Source organism: Phodopus roborovskii, unplaced genomic scaffold (assembly GCF_943737965.1).
Source record: "Phodopus roborovskii unplaced genomic scaffold, PHOROB, whole genome shotgun sequence".
NCBI lineage: Eukaryota > Metazoa > Chordata > Mammalia > Rodentia > Cricetidae > Phodopus > Phodopus roborovskii.
In genome coordinates, this window is record NW_026126586.1 from 192969 (window position 1) to 209619 (window position 16651).

Sequence of the window (16651 nt, forward strand, 5' to 3'; positions counted from 1 at the left end):
ACTTTTGGAGTCTTTCCTTTGCACTGCTAAAAAATAATACAACAGCCTACAGCCTCAAACAAGATGTATTTGTAATGAAAGTATTTTTCTTTAAATCACAGTTTATTTTAGTTTATTTTTGACACCAGTTCAGTCAACACAATGATGCACTTAATGTGTACTGATTTCTTCTGTGAGATCTAGGCTCTGTTTCCTTTTGAGGAGTGTTCTAGTGCAGGTCTTCCAGGGAAACTGACATCATTGTCTACTTTTTGCTTGGCAAGTACTGAAATATCAATACTGAAATATCCTCTAGCAGAGAACAAAACATCAGACTCAGCTTAACAGGAGGCTGACCTCAGAGGTGGGGACACGCCATTTGAGTCAACAACAAACTCTGAAAGACAATGCAAACAATGCCATCCTTTTACAGATGGTGGGTAGAAGAGGTAAGAGAGGATTTGGTGATCCCTTTTGCCCAATGCTCGGTCCTTGCCATACTAGACAATAAACAAGACGTATTTGGCATGGGCAGCCCAAGGGTAATACGTGGGGTCTTTCCAACTAAAATGTTGCTATCTAAGAACAACCAGTTTCCCACTAAACTTGATCACAAACAGAATTTGCACACCCATGATCCTGGCACTTGAGAAGTAAAGCCCATCATGAGGTTTACAGGTTGGCTATTCAGTGAGACCTGAAAGGCAAGCTAGGTGAGTGTGTGTAAGGGGGGGGAGGGGATATGCACTCCTCGTGCAAGAAAGAAGGAAGATGATGGGAGATGTCGTTCTGTATATGTTTCTCATACTGGTTTATGAATAAAGCACTGTTGGCCAATAGGAAAGCAAGATAGGCGGGACTAGGAGACAAGGAGGAAAGAGGAAGTAGAAAGGAGAGTCAGGATAGGGAGCCTGGAGAGAACAGAACTGCCATTCCTCCGCTCTCGGTAAGACCACGTGGAAATACATACAAATGGGTTAATACTTAAGACAGAGCTAGCCGATAAGAAAGTAGTAACTGGACAACAGTATAATATCATATACAGAGTCTCTGTATGTTATTTGGGGCGCGGCGACGGGACCAGACCAGGCAGCGGTTGGAAAAAACCTTACTCGTTACAGGAAGACAAATTCATCTAAGGCTAAAGTTGTACTTCATTGTCAAAGCATGTGCTTTACATGTGAAAACCCTGGTTTCATCCTCAGTACCAAAAAGAGGTGGAGGAAATTTATCCTAAGACTAGTGTTAGGGAGACTAGAGTGAGGCTCAGCTGGTTAAGAGCATTGGCTCTCCCCAAGAGGGCCAGGATTGGATTCTCAACACCCACACGGCAGCTCACAACCTTCTGTACTTCCAGTCCTAAAGGATCGATTACCTTCTTCCGTCCTCCACAGTCTCCTGCACAAACGTGGTACACACACACATACTCTCTCTCTCTCTCTCTCTCTCTCTCTCACACACACACACACACACACACACACACACACACACACACACACACAATAAATGTTGCTGGGTAGAGCATGCCTTCAATCAATGCACTCAGGAGGCTGATCTGGGGACTTACCAAGGGCATGGCTACAGCTGCGGCACGATTCGGTCAGACTGACAATTATTTGCTGGAGGTCTGCTCTTGGTGGGGTGGGAGAGGGGTTGGGGTTCTTCCAGCCATTGCATTTACAGGACTCCTCTGCCTAGAAAAGGGAATAAAGAGAGAAACACAGCTATATAATGGGCAGCCATGGACAGTTTTACAAGACAACCAAGCACACCAGTTATCTGACAGGAACTCATATATATGCTATGTAAATTTCTATGTATGTAAGAGAAACAAAACAAGAGGAAAGCAAAGGGAGTGCTTTTGGGGGGGATTAATTTTTGCTTCTGCTGGTGGTAACTGCAGATCAGACATTTTGCTATTGCCTTACCCAGGGTATTATTCAGGGAATGGGCAGTTCCAAGACAGTCCGAAGCTCTAGCTTCATAAAACAAGCCACATTCCCATACAGTGATAGGACAAGCAAGAGCTTGCACTACTGATATCAATATCACGTTTCCCAGAAGACCTCCTTGGCTCTGTAGGGAAAATGAAGCTGCCTTACTTAGCCTCTGTGCAGTGACCTAGGCTATGAAAGACAGAATAAACATGAAGGATGCATGATTTATACTATAAGGCTTGCCATCATACATGTGGCTGGGAGGCCTTCAGCTAAGTGTCCTTACACTGAATGATCCTGTTCCTCCTGGAAAACCCCATTCCCTCCCTGATACCAGTTACCAGTAGTACTGGCTAGTTTCAAGTGTCAACTTGACACAAGCTAGAGTTATCACAGAGAAAAGTGCCTAAATTGAGGAAACCCCTCCACAAGATCCAGCTCTAAGTCATTTTCTCAATTAGTGATGAATGGTGTGTGGTGCCATTCCTAGGCTGTTGGTCCTAGGCTCTATAAGAAGATGGGCTGAGCAAACCAAGGGATGGAAGCATCATCACCCCCATGGCCGCAGCATCAGCTCCTGCCTCCAGGACCCTGCCCTGTTTGAGTTTTGTTCTTGATTTCCTTCAGTGATGAACAGCAAAGCTCTGAAGTGTAAGCTGAAAAAACCCTTTTCTCCCCAACTTGCTTTGTATCATGGTGTTTCATCACTGCAATAGAAACCCTAACTAAGACACTAGTGCTCTCAATTTGTCTACTAGCCAAAGCAGTAGGCTCCAGCTGCAATGAAAGACTATCTCAAAAGATAAGGTGGACATCTCCAGAGGATCTGACACCCTCATCTGGACTCTGCCAGAACCTGCACTTGTGAACACACACACACACAAACACACGTGCGTGTGTGCTCTCGCATCACATCATTAATTTTAAAAATAAGATGAAGAGAAACTGAAGAAAGACAATCAACCTTGAACCTTGGCTTCCACCTAGCCCCCTAGACTTGTTTGTCTCTGAGGACAGGATACTTAAAGGCCAGAACCCCCTTCCAGGACTAGTCAAAACTGCTGGATCTAAAAGGGCAGGTAGACATGCCAGTCTACAACTCCATTATAACACCACTTCAAACTGGCATGCCCTAGCAACAAGACAGTTGCCAGCTGCCACAGCAACAACTAGAAAGGCCCAAAAAACAGAAAGAAAAGAGTCAGAGTTTTTGTTTGGTTTGGTTTTTTGAGATAAGCTTTCTGGAAGTTGCTCTGTAGACCACACTAGCCTCAAACTCAAAGATTCACCTGCCTCTGACTCCTGATTGCTGGGATTAAAGGTGGGTACCACCACCAACTAGATTCTGCCAGAAAACCTCTGCACATTCCCGGAAGATTACATGAAGTTTTCTCCCCTTCATAAGCCCCTTCTTTTACTGTGTCTCTATGAATACAGATAGGTTGACTCTTAAGCTGACCTTACATTTCTGCCCTTGGATAAGAACAAAATTCTTGCTTCTGCTCAATTGGTATCATAGTTGCCACAATTCCGAGAGGGAGGAAAACACCAAGTTGAGATGCGAAATTGCAGCACTTTTGCTATATGACAGGAAACAAAGAGCCTTTTCAGCAAGCCACCAGGCAACACAAAATGAGCAAAATACACTTCACAGCATCAGTGTTATGCAGAGAGAAGGTGCGCTGTAAGGAAGCCAGAAAGAACAAAAAATGCGGGTCCTCAGGGCTGGAGTGCAGCCTGGAAGGTAGAAAAGCAGGGATGAGGGAAGATGGTGAAAGGAAGAGCACTGGGAGGCTACATGTGCAACCCCTACCCTCTACCTGGACTATGATCAAGCCTCTCGCTCAAACACAAACTCCAGGGTTTACAATGGTAGGTGCCCTTCACCCTCCCTGCTTTCTCCTATATTCACCCAGTCCAGCACCCAAACTTTCCCTCCTTTGATTTGAGGGTGGAAAGGGACCTCTCTACATCTTTTATTTTAGGAGTGTCTACTAACTCACCTTATTTCTGTCTTTAAATTTCCAGTTCAGAACCCAACCATGCCTTCTGTGACAAAGAATACAGCAAAGATTTAAAACCTTCTGACATGGAAAGAGCACTAATGCTTAGACCAAAAAGAGTCGACAAGTATGAGACACATTTAAAACTAGAGAGCACTGGAGCTGGGTGTGGTAGCACACACCTTTAATCTTTTAACCCCAACACTCAGGACACAGAAGTGGGCAGATCTCTGAGTTCAAGGCCAGCCTGATCTATAGAACAAGTTCTAGAACAGCCAAGGCTACATTAAAAAAAAAAAAAAAAAAAAAAACCTCTCTTTTAAAACCAAAAAAAAAAAAAAAAACAGAGACCATTGAATTCTCTTTGAGTTATCGCAAAGATGGCAGGTGCTCTGAACAAAGTTTTTGTTATCAAAAGACCCCAAAGTCTGCGTTGGTTAGCATTCCGCTGAGTAGGAAACAGAAGTCTGAACTCCAAGGAATCAATCATGCCACTGAAGTGTTTCACTCATCATGGTAACCACACTCATGTTTTCTAAAACTTCTTCGCAGAGCTTTCTACTGTACAGTGTCGAGCCTCGTAACTAACTTTGTACAAGCTTCACAACCTCACGGTCTGAGACACTAACAACTATAACCTACATCTTCCTCCCCAGAAGACTGCTCAGGGAAGTGTGGGAACTCTGGATGGACTAGCACAAAAGCAACCATAACTAACTGATGTCATTTTGCTGAAGATGAAGAATGGGAAGCTACATCCTTGTCAAGCTGCAAATTTAGCAATTCAAAGCTAGGCATGGTGGCACATATCTGTCTTTACTCCTAGCCACTTGAGAGACAGAGATAGGTAGAGCTCTGAATTTGAAGGCAACCTCATCTACATAGCCAGTTCTGGAGCTAAACAGAGACATTGTCTCAAAACACACACACACACACACACACACACACACAGAGAGAGAGAGAGAGAGAGAGAGAGAGAGACAGAGAGACAGAGAGAGAGAATTAGTAAGAAACCTTGTGGTGCAAACATGAGGACCTGAGTTCAAATTCCCAGCAACCATGTAAAAAGCTAGGTGTTGAGATGGAGAAAATAGGATCAAAAGTGTAGACTCCAGGTTCAGTGAAAGTAATAGAGCCCTCTGGCCTCCTTGAATAAGTGTGCACATACATACACCGAACACATACACACAATTTAGCCAACAACAACAATTGAAGGACCTGGATGGTTTGGTGGCACAAGCCTGAATTACCAACTTCTCAGGAGCCAGACAAAGCAAAAAGGTTGTAAACTGAAGTTCACCAGAGCTGCAGAGTGGGTTCAAGGCCAACCTGGATAATTTAGTGAGGCTCCTTCTCAAAACAAAAATTTTAGATGTGGCTCAGTGGCAGAGCACTTGCCTACTATATTAGAGATACTATATTAACCCCCCCCCCCCAGTATTAGATGGGGAAAGAGAATTCAAGGATCCAAAACTTGTCTCCCTGTGGGGTTGCTTATAAAAACCCACCTGCACATAGTACACATCCATGGTACAGACAAAAAACACCCATGTGCATAAAATTAAAAATAAATAAATACCAATAAAATAATTTTAAAGGGCTAGAGAGATCACTCAGCAGTTAAGAGTACTAGTTGCTCTCCCAGGGGACCTAGGTTCAATTCCCAGCACCCACAAGGTGCTCATGACCTTCTGTACCTCCTCCATTCTCAGGGGATCTGACATTCTTTTTTGGCCTCCTCAGCAACTGATATGCATGCAAGCAAAACACTTAAATGCATAAAAAAATAAATAAAAATAAAAAAACAAATAAAAACTTGCCTTCCTCATTGAAATTCAAGTGAACAAATAACCACCTTTTAATCTTGGGTAAGATCCTGAAAACTTACAGGCCAGAGAACACAGCTTCATTACTGCAAAGCACTTAGTGCAATCAGCAGAGAAAGACAAGATTACACCCTATTTGCCCCTACATAACATAAAATAATAGTCCTGTTCACCACGGCTCATAAACCTCAAGTCACAATTATCAGAGGATTTATAATAATCAAGTCTTACATTTCTCCGATGTATCAAAATATAAACCATACTTATTTAAGCCACCGAGATAAAATGCTGAGTCAATTCTACCACACAATGAATACTGCCACTTAAACTTGTCTGGGGATTCAATATATATATGGCTTTCCTTGCAAAATTGGCTAATTTTACTTTCCCACCAAATCTCAGGACTTCCATAGTTTTTACAAAGTCAATTCTGGTTTATGTGTTCAAAATGCGTGGGTTGTGTTTTTGTTGTTGTTGTTGTTTGTTTGTTTATTTGTTTTTCAAAAAATAAATAGAAAACTCCAAAAGCAAAAGAACACAAGAAGGAGAAGGCATGAAGCAGAACAATGACAGCCCAATGGTTTGTGGCCCCGTGGCACCCAATAGGGCAAGCCACAGGATAGCATGTCCAGGGAAAGTGACAGCCTTCTGAGGATGTGGTTCAATGGTACAGCCTTGCATGTATAAGGCCCTGAGTCAACACCTAGAACAAAAAAGGAAAAAAAGCAGACACGGTAGTGTTCACCTATAATCTGAGCACTTGAGATGATTAAGACTGGAGGGTCATGAGTTCAAGGCCAACTGGGCTACATATTAAGACCACCTCAAGAAAACAAGCAAACAAACAAGACAGGTATGGCAGTGGCTGCCTTGAATCCCAGAACTATGGAGGCAGAAACAGATGACTCTCTGTGAGTTCAAAGACAGCCTGGTTTATATACTGAGTTCCAGGACAGCCAAGGCTACACAGATAGACCCAGTCTCAAACCTAAACTAAAAAGAAATAAAGAAAGAAGTGAAGGGGCTGGGACTATTGTTCAGTATTACAGCACTACATAGCATGCTTGAGACACTGAGTTTAATTCTGTAACTGGGTTTAAATTCCCTAGCAGTCCAAGACGAGATATGTTACCACAAACAATATTAAAATATATGGGGCAAGCAAGATGGCCCAGTGGGTGAAAGTACTTGCTGAAAGTCTGATGACCTCACTGTGATCTCCCAGACCCACAGAATACAAGAGAATTAACTTTCACAAGCTGTCACCTAGCCGTCACAAAGATGTTGTAATACACTCACAGACACAAATATATAGATACATACATGCTAACTGAAAACAAATTTTTAATCTTACTAAATTGAGTATAATAACTCTTATCCATAATCCCAGCACTTTCCTATAATCCTGGTACTCAGGAGACTGAGGAAGGATGATGGTGAGTTCAAAGCCAGTCTAAATTACACAGCAAGAACCTACAATAAAATAATCATTGGGACAGCCAGATGACTAAGTACAATCCATGGAACATACACACAATCCATGGAAAAGTGGAGGGAGAGACTCAAAAAGGTTTTCTATAGACAAGCACTATGGCATGCATATACTCCCACACAAACACAGATAAATAGTGTGTCAATTTTAAATAATGTTTAATTATTTTATATTCACTATATATTAAATAACTTTAATAAGAGTACCATTCGGGAAAAAAAAACATTTAATTTAATGAAATTTAAGTTCTAGTTTCTCTCTCTCTTCCTCTCTTTCTCTCTCTCTCTCTCTCTCTCTCTCTCTCACACACACACACACACACACACACACTTAAATTTATGTAAGTCTATACAGAGAGACATATATAGTTATCATATTATACATACATATGTGCACACACATACCCCGTCCTCTTGCTGGGGATCATCCCAAGTGATTAACATATTAGAGAAACCCTGTACAACTAGGTCATACCCCAGCCATACCATTTCCTAAGTGATATTGTGGGTTGAATAGTGGCTCCCCACCACAAAGCTCAAAAACTTGGACACCAAGACCCAAGCTGGGAAAAAGACAACTGAAGACAGAGACAAAGACTGGAGAGGTAAACCAGGCAAACAAATGTATGTCAAGGGTTGCCAAAAGATGCCACCTGCTGAGAGGGGGAAGAAGAGGAAAGGCTGGGGAGGGAGAGTGGGAGGAAAGGGGATCTTTGGGGGAGGTCGTTAGAATGAAGGAGGAGAGCCTCTAGAGAAATATGCCTTGCTAATTCTGCCCCTGACCTCAGCTTCCCAGAGCCAACACAGAAGCTATTATTTTAAACACCAACTTTTCGATCATGTGTTAGACAGCTCTAAGAAACTGAAAACATGAAGTAACTAGAAAACGACTTCACTATTGACATTATAGTTTAGGGTAGAAAGGTCCAATATTCCTAAGTGGTTAAGAATACCCCATGACACATGGGATTCCCTTGAGTTATACTTATTTCTGAAGATTTCTTTTCTGGGTCAGGTATAACGAGCACTTCTGGCATCTGTGCATACCCAGGAAAATGTCAATCTGAGTGCACACTGTTGATAATGCATGTGATGTATTGTCTACCCTAAAAGGGGTAGATGGCCTTTAAGAAACGGTCAGTGATAGCAAGGGATGTAGGTCAGTGATTCGGTGTTTTCTTAGAACATACAAGGCCCTGAGTTCCAACCCCAGCACCAGAAATGAAAATAAATAAATAAATAATGTGCTCTATCGTCCTTGGCTGCCAAGAAAACATTTCTGACATGTGCTTTGAGCTACAGATTCCATGCCCTCCACTTTGGCCTACATTCATCTCCCCTTCCAAACGTTATAGCCGGGCTACTGCTCTCAGAGATAAGTGGTCCCCTTGGAAACACCTCTTCCATAGCTCTTGGTAGTTAGGCATAACAGCTACTGCCTAAGAGAACTCCTAGCAGCGTTAGCCTAGTGGCCTTAACTGAATAACAGCTGAAGGACAATCTTTCAGGGAGCTTCTGCCAAGCCAATTACAACTGGGAACCAAGGAGGAGCCAGCTGTCCAGGTGATATCATCTCCCCAAGAGCAGTCAGGACATATCCAGGGAAGAAAAAGGTGATCTCGAGAAGCCTGTGACAAAAAGTGGTTTATTCACATAAGAGGATCCTGGGTATGAAATGAATGCAATGACTTTCTTACAGTGACGTGAAGACATTGGGGCAACTCAGTTGGATAGACATGTGGTCACACCCCAGATGACAGACAAGAGGGGCAACAGATTGCACTTTGCTCAGCGTTAATGTTTAAGCATTTGGGATATTTGGAGACCATATGGGGAGAAAAGGAGAAAGATAGGTCATGCTATCCAACAGAATTCTGTCATGTGAAAATACTGGACTAACTCATGTTGGTAGAAAACTCAGGAAAAGCACACTGATGGCAAATAAATGGTAAAATCACTTCTCAGCTCTCTGCCTCAGACCAGGTATATGACAACCATGGAGAAGAATGATGAATCGAACATCTATGTACCACTACACTGGGAGAAGTCTGCATTTCTATCTTCCCCTCACCCTATATGGGGAAGATATGAGCTATTCACATTGCTTAGAGACAAGCTGAGGCTGGGAACTCATGTCCACCATGCAGACAAACAGACCCTGTTCTGGCAGGTACCTGGGTTAGGAGAGGGGGTGGAGGGGCAGCGGGTCCTGTGTTTCCTACCTCTGAGATCTGAAATTTGACCAAATCATCCTGTTTAAAAGTCACAGTAGACCAGTGAGATGAACCTGGTCTTTCTGAGCACCTGCACATATGGCATATATTCACACAGATACATACACACATACATAAAACTATAAAAAGTCTTAAAAAGCATGAAAACATGCCCATTATCATTAATGACTAAGAAATACAAACATAAACTACTGAGATCCCTCTCACCCCCAAGAGCATGCTAGAAATGAGGCAGAAAGCACTTCAAGTGGGCACTGTCAGCATTTCCATATGATCCAATAATGCCACTTATGAGCATGTATTTTTAAAACCTGAAGCAGTAATATGCCGGCCTAGATGCATGAAGCCTTGGTTGGGTTCAAGCCTCAATAATCATGGGGGGGGGGAACAATTATAGGGAATCAAAACAGATATTTGTTCACCCACATTCTAGCTGCCTTATTTATTTAGCACAATAGCCAAAAGTCAGAAACACTGCATGTACAGGTAAATACAACCTGGCATATGTAAGAAATTCTATATATGTATGTGTGTGTGCCTATGGGCATGCCTGTGTATTGTATATGAACACATGCATGTATGCATGAGTGTATGTGTTTATATATACATATACATAAGCACCTGTGTGACTTGATCTTGAAAGGAAAAGAAATCCTGACACTTGCTACAATGTAAAACTTGAGGACAGTTCAGTAAGTAAAATAAGCCAGTCACAAAAAGCAAACACTGTTATGACTTCACTTCTATGAAGAGCCCAATTTGTATAGATAAAAATACAGTAGTGAGTGAATAATAAAAACACAGTATATACTGTATGAAATATCAAAGAACAAATGAAAAACAATCTTAAAAAGGAGAACATGACTGGCAAGACAGCTAAGCCGGTGACTGCAGTGGAAGCAGAGCACCCTGAGTCAATCCCAGGATCCCACATAGTGGAAGTTGATGCCAAAATGTTTCCTCTAACCCCACAAACCATGTGCCCACACTCACCCCTCTCTCATGCGTGCATGCACACACACTCACACACCCCAGTAATATAAAAAATTAAAAATAAGCCAGGTGGTAGTGGCACACACCTTTAATCCTAGCACTCAGGAGACAGAGGCAGGGATCTCTGAGTTCAAGGCCAACATGGTCTACTAAGTGACTTCCAAGACATCAATTTTAATTAATTAATAAGTAGATAGCCATTGTCAGGAGTTAGAAAGAGGAAAGAGTGTTTAATAATTCCCAGACTTTAACCTTCTCACTATCAGTTTTGCAAGCTGAGAATTTTTCTTTGGTGAATTACAGAAATAAGACTCTACATCTTCAGAAGTTCTCTGGCTGTGGAGAGGAGGTTCAAAGATTATGGGCACGTGCTGATGATCTTGCTTGGGTTGCCAGCACCCACACCACATGGTGACTCACAACCACCTGTAACTTCAGTTCCAGGGCATCTAAAGCCCTCTCTGACCGCCATGGACATTAGACATGCAGGTGGTGCATATATATTCATGCAACCAAAACACTCAAATACACAAAATAAATCTTTAAAAATTAAAAACCACAGAGGTAGAAAGCCTGTCTAACATAGATGGAACTTAGTTTCAATTCCAAGTACTACCAACACAATAAACAGTTTCCTAGAAGTTTTTTTAATTTTATGTATTGCCCAGCAGGCACACATCTCTAATCCCGGCATACTGAAGGGAGAGAAGGGAGGATCTCTGTGAGTTCAAAGCCAGCCAGGTCTACCTGGCAAATTTCAGGCCAATAAGAGCAACACAATGAGACCCTGTCCAGAAAAATAAAAAATAAAAAAACAAACGACAGGGTAAAACTAAAATTTTAAATGTAATGAAATATCATTATGTATGTGTATGTATGACACACATATATGTGTGGAAACAGGCATGTCACAGCACACATGTGGAAGCCAGAGAACAACTTTGAGCTGATTCTTCTTTTCATGTTATCAGCCATGCACAGCAAGCACTTTCACTGTATCACTGACCTCCATGTAGATTTCTCAAGTGACATTTTTAAAGTCTGTTGACAATTATATGCATAAATTAAATGTTGTGACTATATTCACCCCCATCTCTCTCCTCACTGGGCATTGGATCCACGCCTCAAGTTTGCCAGCCAGTGAGCCATATCTTCAGCCCGGGAAACCATATCTTTCTCCTCTTCCTTCTCTTTTCCCAGTTCTGTCTTTGTTTTCCTTTGCTTTGCTTTTTGTCTGAGATTGGTCTCACTGTGTAACCCAGGCTGGTGCTCTTCCTGGCTTAGCCTCTTAAGCTGCACAATTACAGGTATGAGCTCTAAGCCTAGTTTCCTTCTTGATTTAATGTTGGCAAAGTCTAGGAGAGATCAATGCTACTGATGTTTCCCTAAGTGGAGATGAAGCCAAATCACCTCCTAAATATTGTGTTTATATTCATGGATAGTGCTGCTCTTAGCCTAGTTTTAAAAAGCTTCTTTTTGCAGAAAATCACAGCTAATGCAGAATCTTATAATCATTAACTGAATAGGTAACTGTTGAATGCTTGGTCCTGAGTTAGACATCTATATCACCTCCTCCAAGGCTCTCTAGAGCACCATGGAAGAGAGTATGACTGAAGAGTTAGAACATAAAGGTGAGTACCGCTGAAACACTGTCTTCTGGATGTGCCATGGCTATAGTAATCATGAACATGAGTTCATGGAGCTGTGGCTGGTGTGCTGGAAATTAAATCAAACATGATGCCTACCACCACTAACACATATACAGGGTCTCAGTATGTAGCCCCAGCTAGCCTCAAACCTGTGATCCTCCTGCCTTAGCCTCCCAGTTGGAATTCTTTTGGTGGGGGTGGGGTGTTGGAGGGTGGAAATTTGACACAGGGTCATATAGTCGGGCCTAGAACTCACTATGTAACCCAGCAATCCTCCTGCCTTGGGGTCCTGGATGGAGATTGATTCCAAGTATGCCAGCTTTCAATGGGATTTCTTCAGTTCACACACACACACACACACACACACACACACACACACACACACACACACACAAACACACACTTGGCTTTTATATGTGAAGATGCTGAAGCCTCCAGCTGAGTTTTCAACTCTGTGAATAGCCTCACCCAACTATCTGGTTGGCATTTAGACATACAACTGATGACTGGAACATCTCCCTCCCCCACCTTCTGGTGGATACCAATGAAATGGGATGAGCAAATTCAAGCCTTCCATGCAGCTGCTTTGGAAGCTCATGTTCTCCTGAAGGACACATAACCAGCTCAACCTGTGAAACAGATCTTGCAGTACATATTCCCAACTGCCTACACCGGCTTTCTGCCCAAAGCTGTACAGCAGGGTTTGTCTTCAGTACCGAAGCCCCTTTTCAAAGGCCCTAGCCCTTCATTCTATGGGCCTTCTCCTATGGTTCAATTAACACTTTAATTCAATTCCTCACCCACTACTTCAGATTCTCAGACTTGTAACTTCTGAAGTCTCATTTGTAGACCTCCTTCAAGCCACTATGGTTAGAAAGACACTTCCTTATCACGGTTAAATAAGAATCAGGATAAACAAATAGGCCGAATAGATGTTTATTCAGGGAGAAATAACTTACAACCTAGACTGATGAACACCAGGAAATTTCACCGGATGCTCTCCGAGTCCCGCCAGCAAGAGAGCCTTTCCCGGCTCTCCTCCAACCTCCTTCCACAGGTCGCATCCGCCCATGGCTCCACCCCCAATGGGCGTGGTCAGTGTCACAGAATGACTATCTCACTACACTTCCTCTCTTCTCCCCAAAAATCCGTACTCCCAACCCTTCACTTGACAAACACACACACAAATAAATAAATAAATAAAATTTTAATGAAAATCTGTATTCAAAATGCTCTAATTTTTTAATTGAAGAAAGACCAATAAAGGACAATATCAGACAGTGAGGATGGATGAAAAGAACTCAAGTTGGAAAAGAAGATAAAAAGGCAGCTTCTCTAATTTCAACTTGTGTTTTCTCCTCCTCTTCTCTCCTGTCCCCCCCCCCCTCTCTCATGGTGGTAATGGTTAAGTCCATAAAAATGCAATTGATAGGGCAAGTCTAAGACCAGAAGTTCACTGAGATCTTAGTTTGGGACTTAGCAGGTAGTTAAGCAGCTGCCATGATCCAGCTGTGTGATGTTTCTGTGAGTTCGTTATAATAAAGTACGTTTCTTTTTAGATAGAATATGTAGCTCTGGAGACCAAGCTGGCCTTGAACTCAGAGATCTGCCTGCCTCTGCCTCCCAAGTGCCAAGTGCTGGGATTAAAGGCAAGAACCATCACTACCAGGCTAGTCTTTTTTGCTCTTGTTGTTGTTTTGTTTGTTTGTTTTTAATCTTACTTAACCAACAAGTAGAGCATTTGATTCTTTTCAAGACAACTATGGTGTAAATCATCTTATTTTCTCAACAATAACTCAGTGATAGAAAAAGGCCTGAGTTTACATAGCTGGCAAAGAGCAAGAGGCCAAAACCAATACCAGAACTCAGCTCTGGCACTAGAAAATATCTTGCAGCACGTCCTTAAAGTGCAGGGACCTGTAGTACAGCACTCAGTAGCTGAAGGCAACAGCACCAGGGGTTCAAAGTCATCCTGGCTACACAGGCAGTTGGAGACCAGCCTAAGCTACACCAGACCCTGTCTCAGTTTGTCCCCTCCAGAAGAAAGTAACTATCGATGAATGCAGCCACATGTGTGAATCTCAAAAACACTGGCGAATTAAAGAGTGTATTGTGTGCTGCTCTTTTTCTGGTGACCAAAATGCCACTAGGGGTAGAACCCAGGACCATTCCACCTCTCAAGATATAGCTCCAGCTTTCTTTTCACCGGTGTTTCTTTGAAACCAGATCTAAGTTGTACCCAGGCTGGCCTTAAATTCATTCTGTGACCCCAGTAGGACTTGAATTTTTTATCCTATTAATGGAGCAGCTGAAGTTCCAAGGTCTCCACCACTGAATGACAAAGCTCACAGTTTTGCAGCTTCCTGGGGTAGGGGGTGGGGTTGAAAAGGAAAGAGCAGTAAAAAGGGGGTCTCCAGAATGACAGAAATGTTCTTGCCTCAGCATGGTGAAACATCTGTAATTCAGGCACTGGCAAGATCAAGGCAGGAAGACTGCCACAAGTTCAAGGTCAGCCTACATACCTTACATAGTTAGTTACAGGCCAGTATGAGCTTGGGGTATAGCTTGCTTAGAATGTATGAGGCCCTGGTTGAATCCCCAGCATACTCCTCACTTAAAAAGGGTCCTCCTGGGTATGGCAGGAGGGAATTCCTCAGGCACTATCAACACCTTCTCTGTCTTCCTTCTGTGTGGCTCTTACCACATTCTGTTATTTTCTTTCTTACCATCTGTTTCTGCTACCAGAAACCAAGCTCTATGAGAATAAGGACCCATCTGTCACTACACCCCCAAAGCATCTACATCAATGCCTGGCACTCTAAGTAACAATGCTGAGTGAATGGAAAAACTGGGTTAATCCACTATGGAGCACAAGCCTGGGAACAGTAAGAAGCCTCCCTGGGCCACCCAGATGCAAAGCATGTTGGAATTTGAATGCAGGTCCATGTTCTAACCACCCTGAGGTTTGGGTCCCTTCGCTTCCTTTCAGTCAGTTCACACCACTTTCCTCTACATTTCCAACTCAAGATGGTTCTCTGTGGGAACTTTAAATTTGATTTTTCACATTTTTCTCTTCTCCATTATTGTCTCTCTAGCAAAAGACTCTGTCCATACCTGTTGCACTGACCACACCCATTTGGGTGGGGACAGGTGCGGACGTGACCTGGGGGAACTATTCAGCCTATCTGTTGTCCCTGTCCCTTATTTTTCCATAAGTTTCCTGTGGTCTTGGCCTCCTTTTACATAAGTAGTAATGCTTGGCCCAGGCACTGTTCAAATGCAAGAAGAGCCAGGTTCTGTGGGGATGTGCAATCCTGAGTTGCACGACTCACTTGCTATTTCAAAGTATGCTGACCTTGGCTTTCTTGGCATCCTGCCAGCCAGTTTCAACACCAGCTTGTTAGAGCAGATGCAAATTAGTGCAGCCACCATCCATCACTGAGCCAGTGGCTGACATTCCTTGGTCTGGGCACTGCCCTGGAATCTCCTGCACAGCAGGGAGTGCGGGGTGAGGGGTGGTCCCAGAGGACTGCAGCAAGGCATATACCAAATGGGGATTGGGACCCATGGTCTACATGGACTTTAGCACCCTGAGGCAACCGAAGAGATGAGTCTATGCCTCTTTCAGAGATCGGGTGATGTTCATTCCAAGTGCAGGGTTCACCTTTTTCCAAAATCAACATACTGGTGATTTAAAAATAATAAAGCTGAGCATGGTGGCCTATTTCTGTAACACCAGAACTCACAGAGGTGGAGGCAAGAGGGCCAGAATTCAAAGTCAGCCTTGGCTACAAAAAAAGTCTGAGCCCTAACTGGGTTCATATGTCACCTGGTCTCAAAAAGTGAAAGGGGGGGGGGGGCAGGGCAGAGGGAAGAAAGGGAGGAAGGGAGCAATAGTTGGCACCTAAGCAAAGAGCAAAAAGCAAAGACAACCCACTGTCAACTTTAAAAAGAGTGGAGTACAAAAACAGTATGAATGGGAGCTATGCCATGTAGTTTATACACAATTCATGTCTCTATTTCATCAATAGTTTCTGCAAAGACCCTTTTTTGTGCTGTATAGGTTTATTTTGGTTGGTTGTTTGTTTTATTGAGACAGGGTTTCTCTAAGTAGTTTTGACTTCCCTGGAAAGAACAAGCTGGCCTGGAACTCCCTGAGATCCACCCGTCTCTGGCTCTGGGTGCTGGGGTTAAAGGTGTGTACTACCATGCCTTTCATAATGATGGTATTTTCATGAAAATATGATTCTAATATACAGATAGATAAGAACACAGGAATTGCAGAAATTCACCCTTTTGTTGCTGTTAGCTTTATTTATTTATTTATTTATTTTTTTGACACAAACTCTTCCTTTGTAGCCTAGGCTTGCCCTAAACTTGAGACCCTTCTGCCCCAGCCTAGATGGGATTCCAGGGTTGTGCTATCTCACCTGGTAGAAACTCACAGAAGTTGCTCAGAGAAGAATTAAAATGTAGTTCTGACTTCTCTTTTTTGCTCCTGTAGCAGAAATCCAGGCAATGAGAAAAGCACTCTTTGTT

The 16651-nt window shown here is 42.8% G+C and overlaps 1 protein-coding gene across 6 annotated transcripts in view; it reads right to left on the bottom strand.

Moving 5' to 3' along the window:
- Window positions 1-16651, bottom strand: part of Kat2b (lysine acetyltransferase 2B) — a 95646-nt gene that overhangs the window by 62199 nt on the left and 16796 nt on the right. For all 6 annotated transcript variants that reach the window (XM_051204204.1, XM_051204203.1, XM_051204206.1 and 3 more), the window contains exon 2: window positions 1547-1673. In XM_051204204.1, the coding sequence (XP_051060161.1) occupies window positions 1547-1673 (127 nt within the window). The remainder of the gene's footprint in view (window positions 1-1546; window positions 1674-16651) is intronic.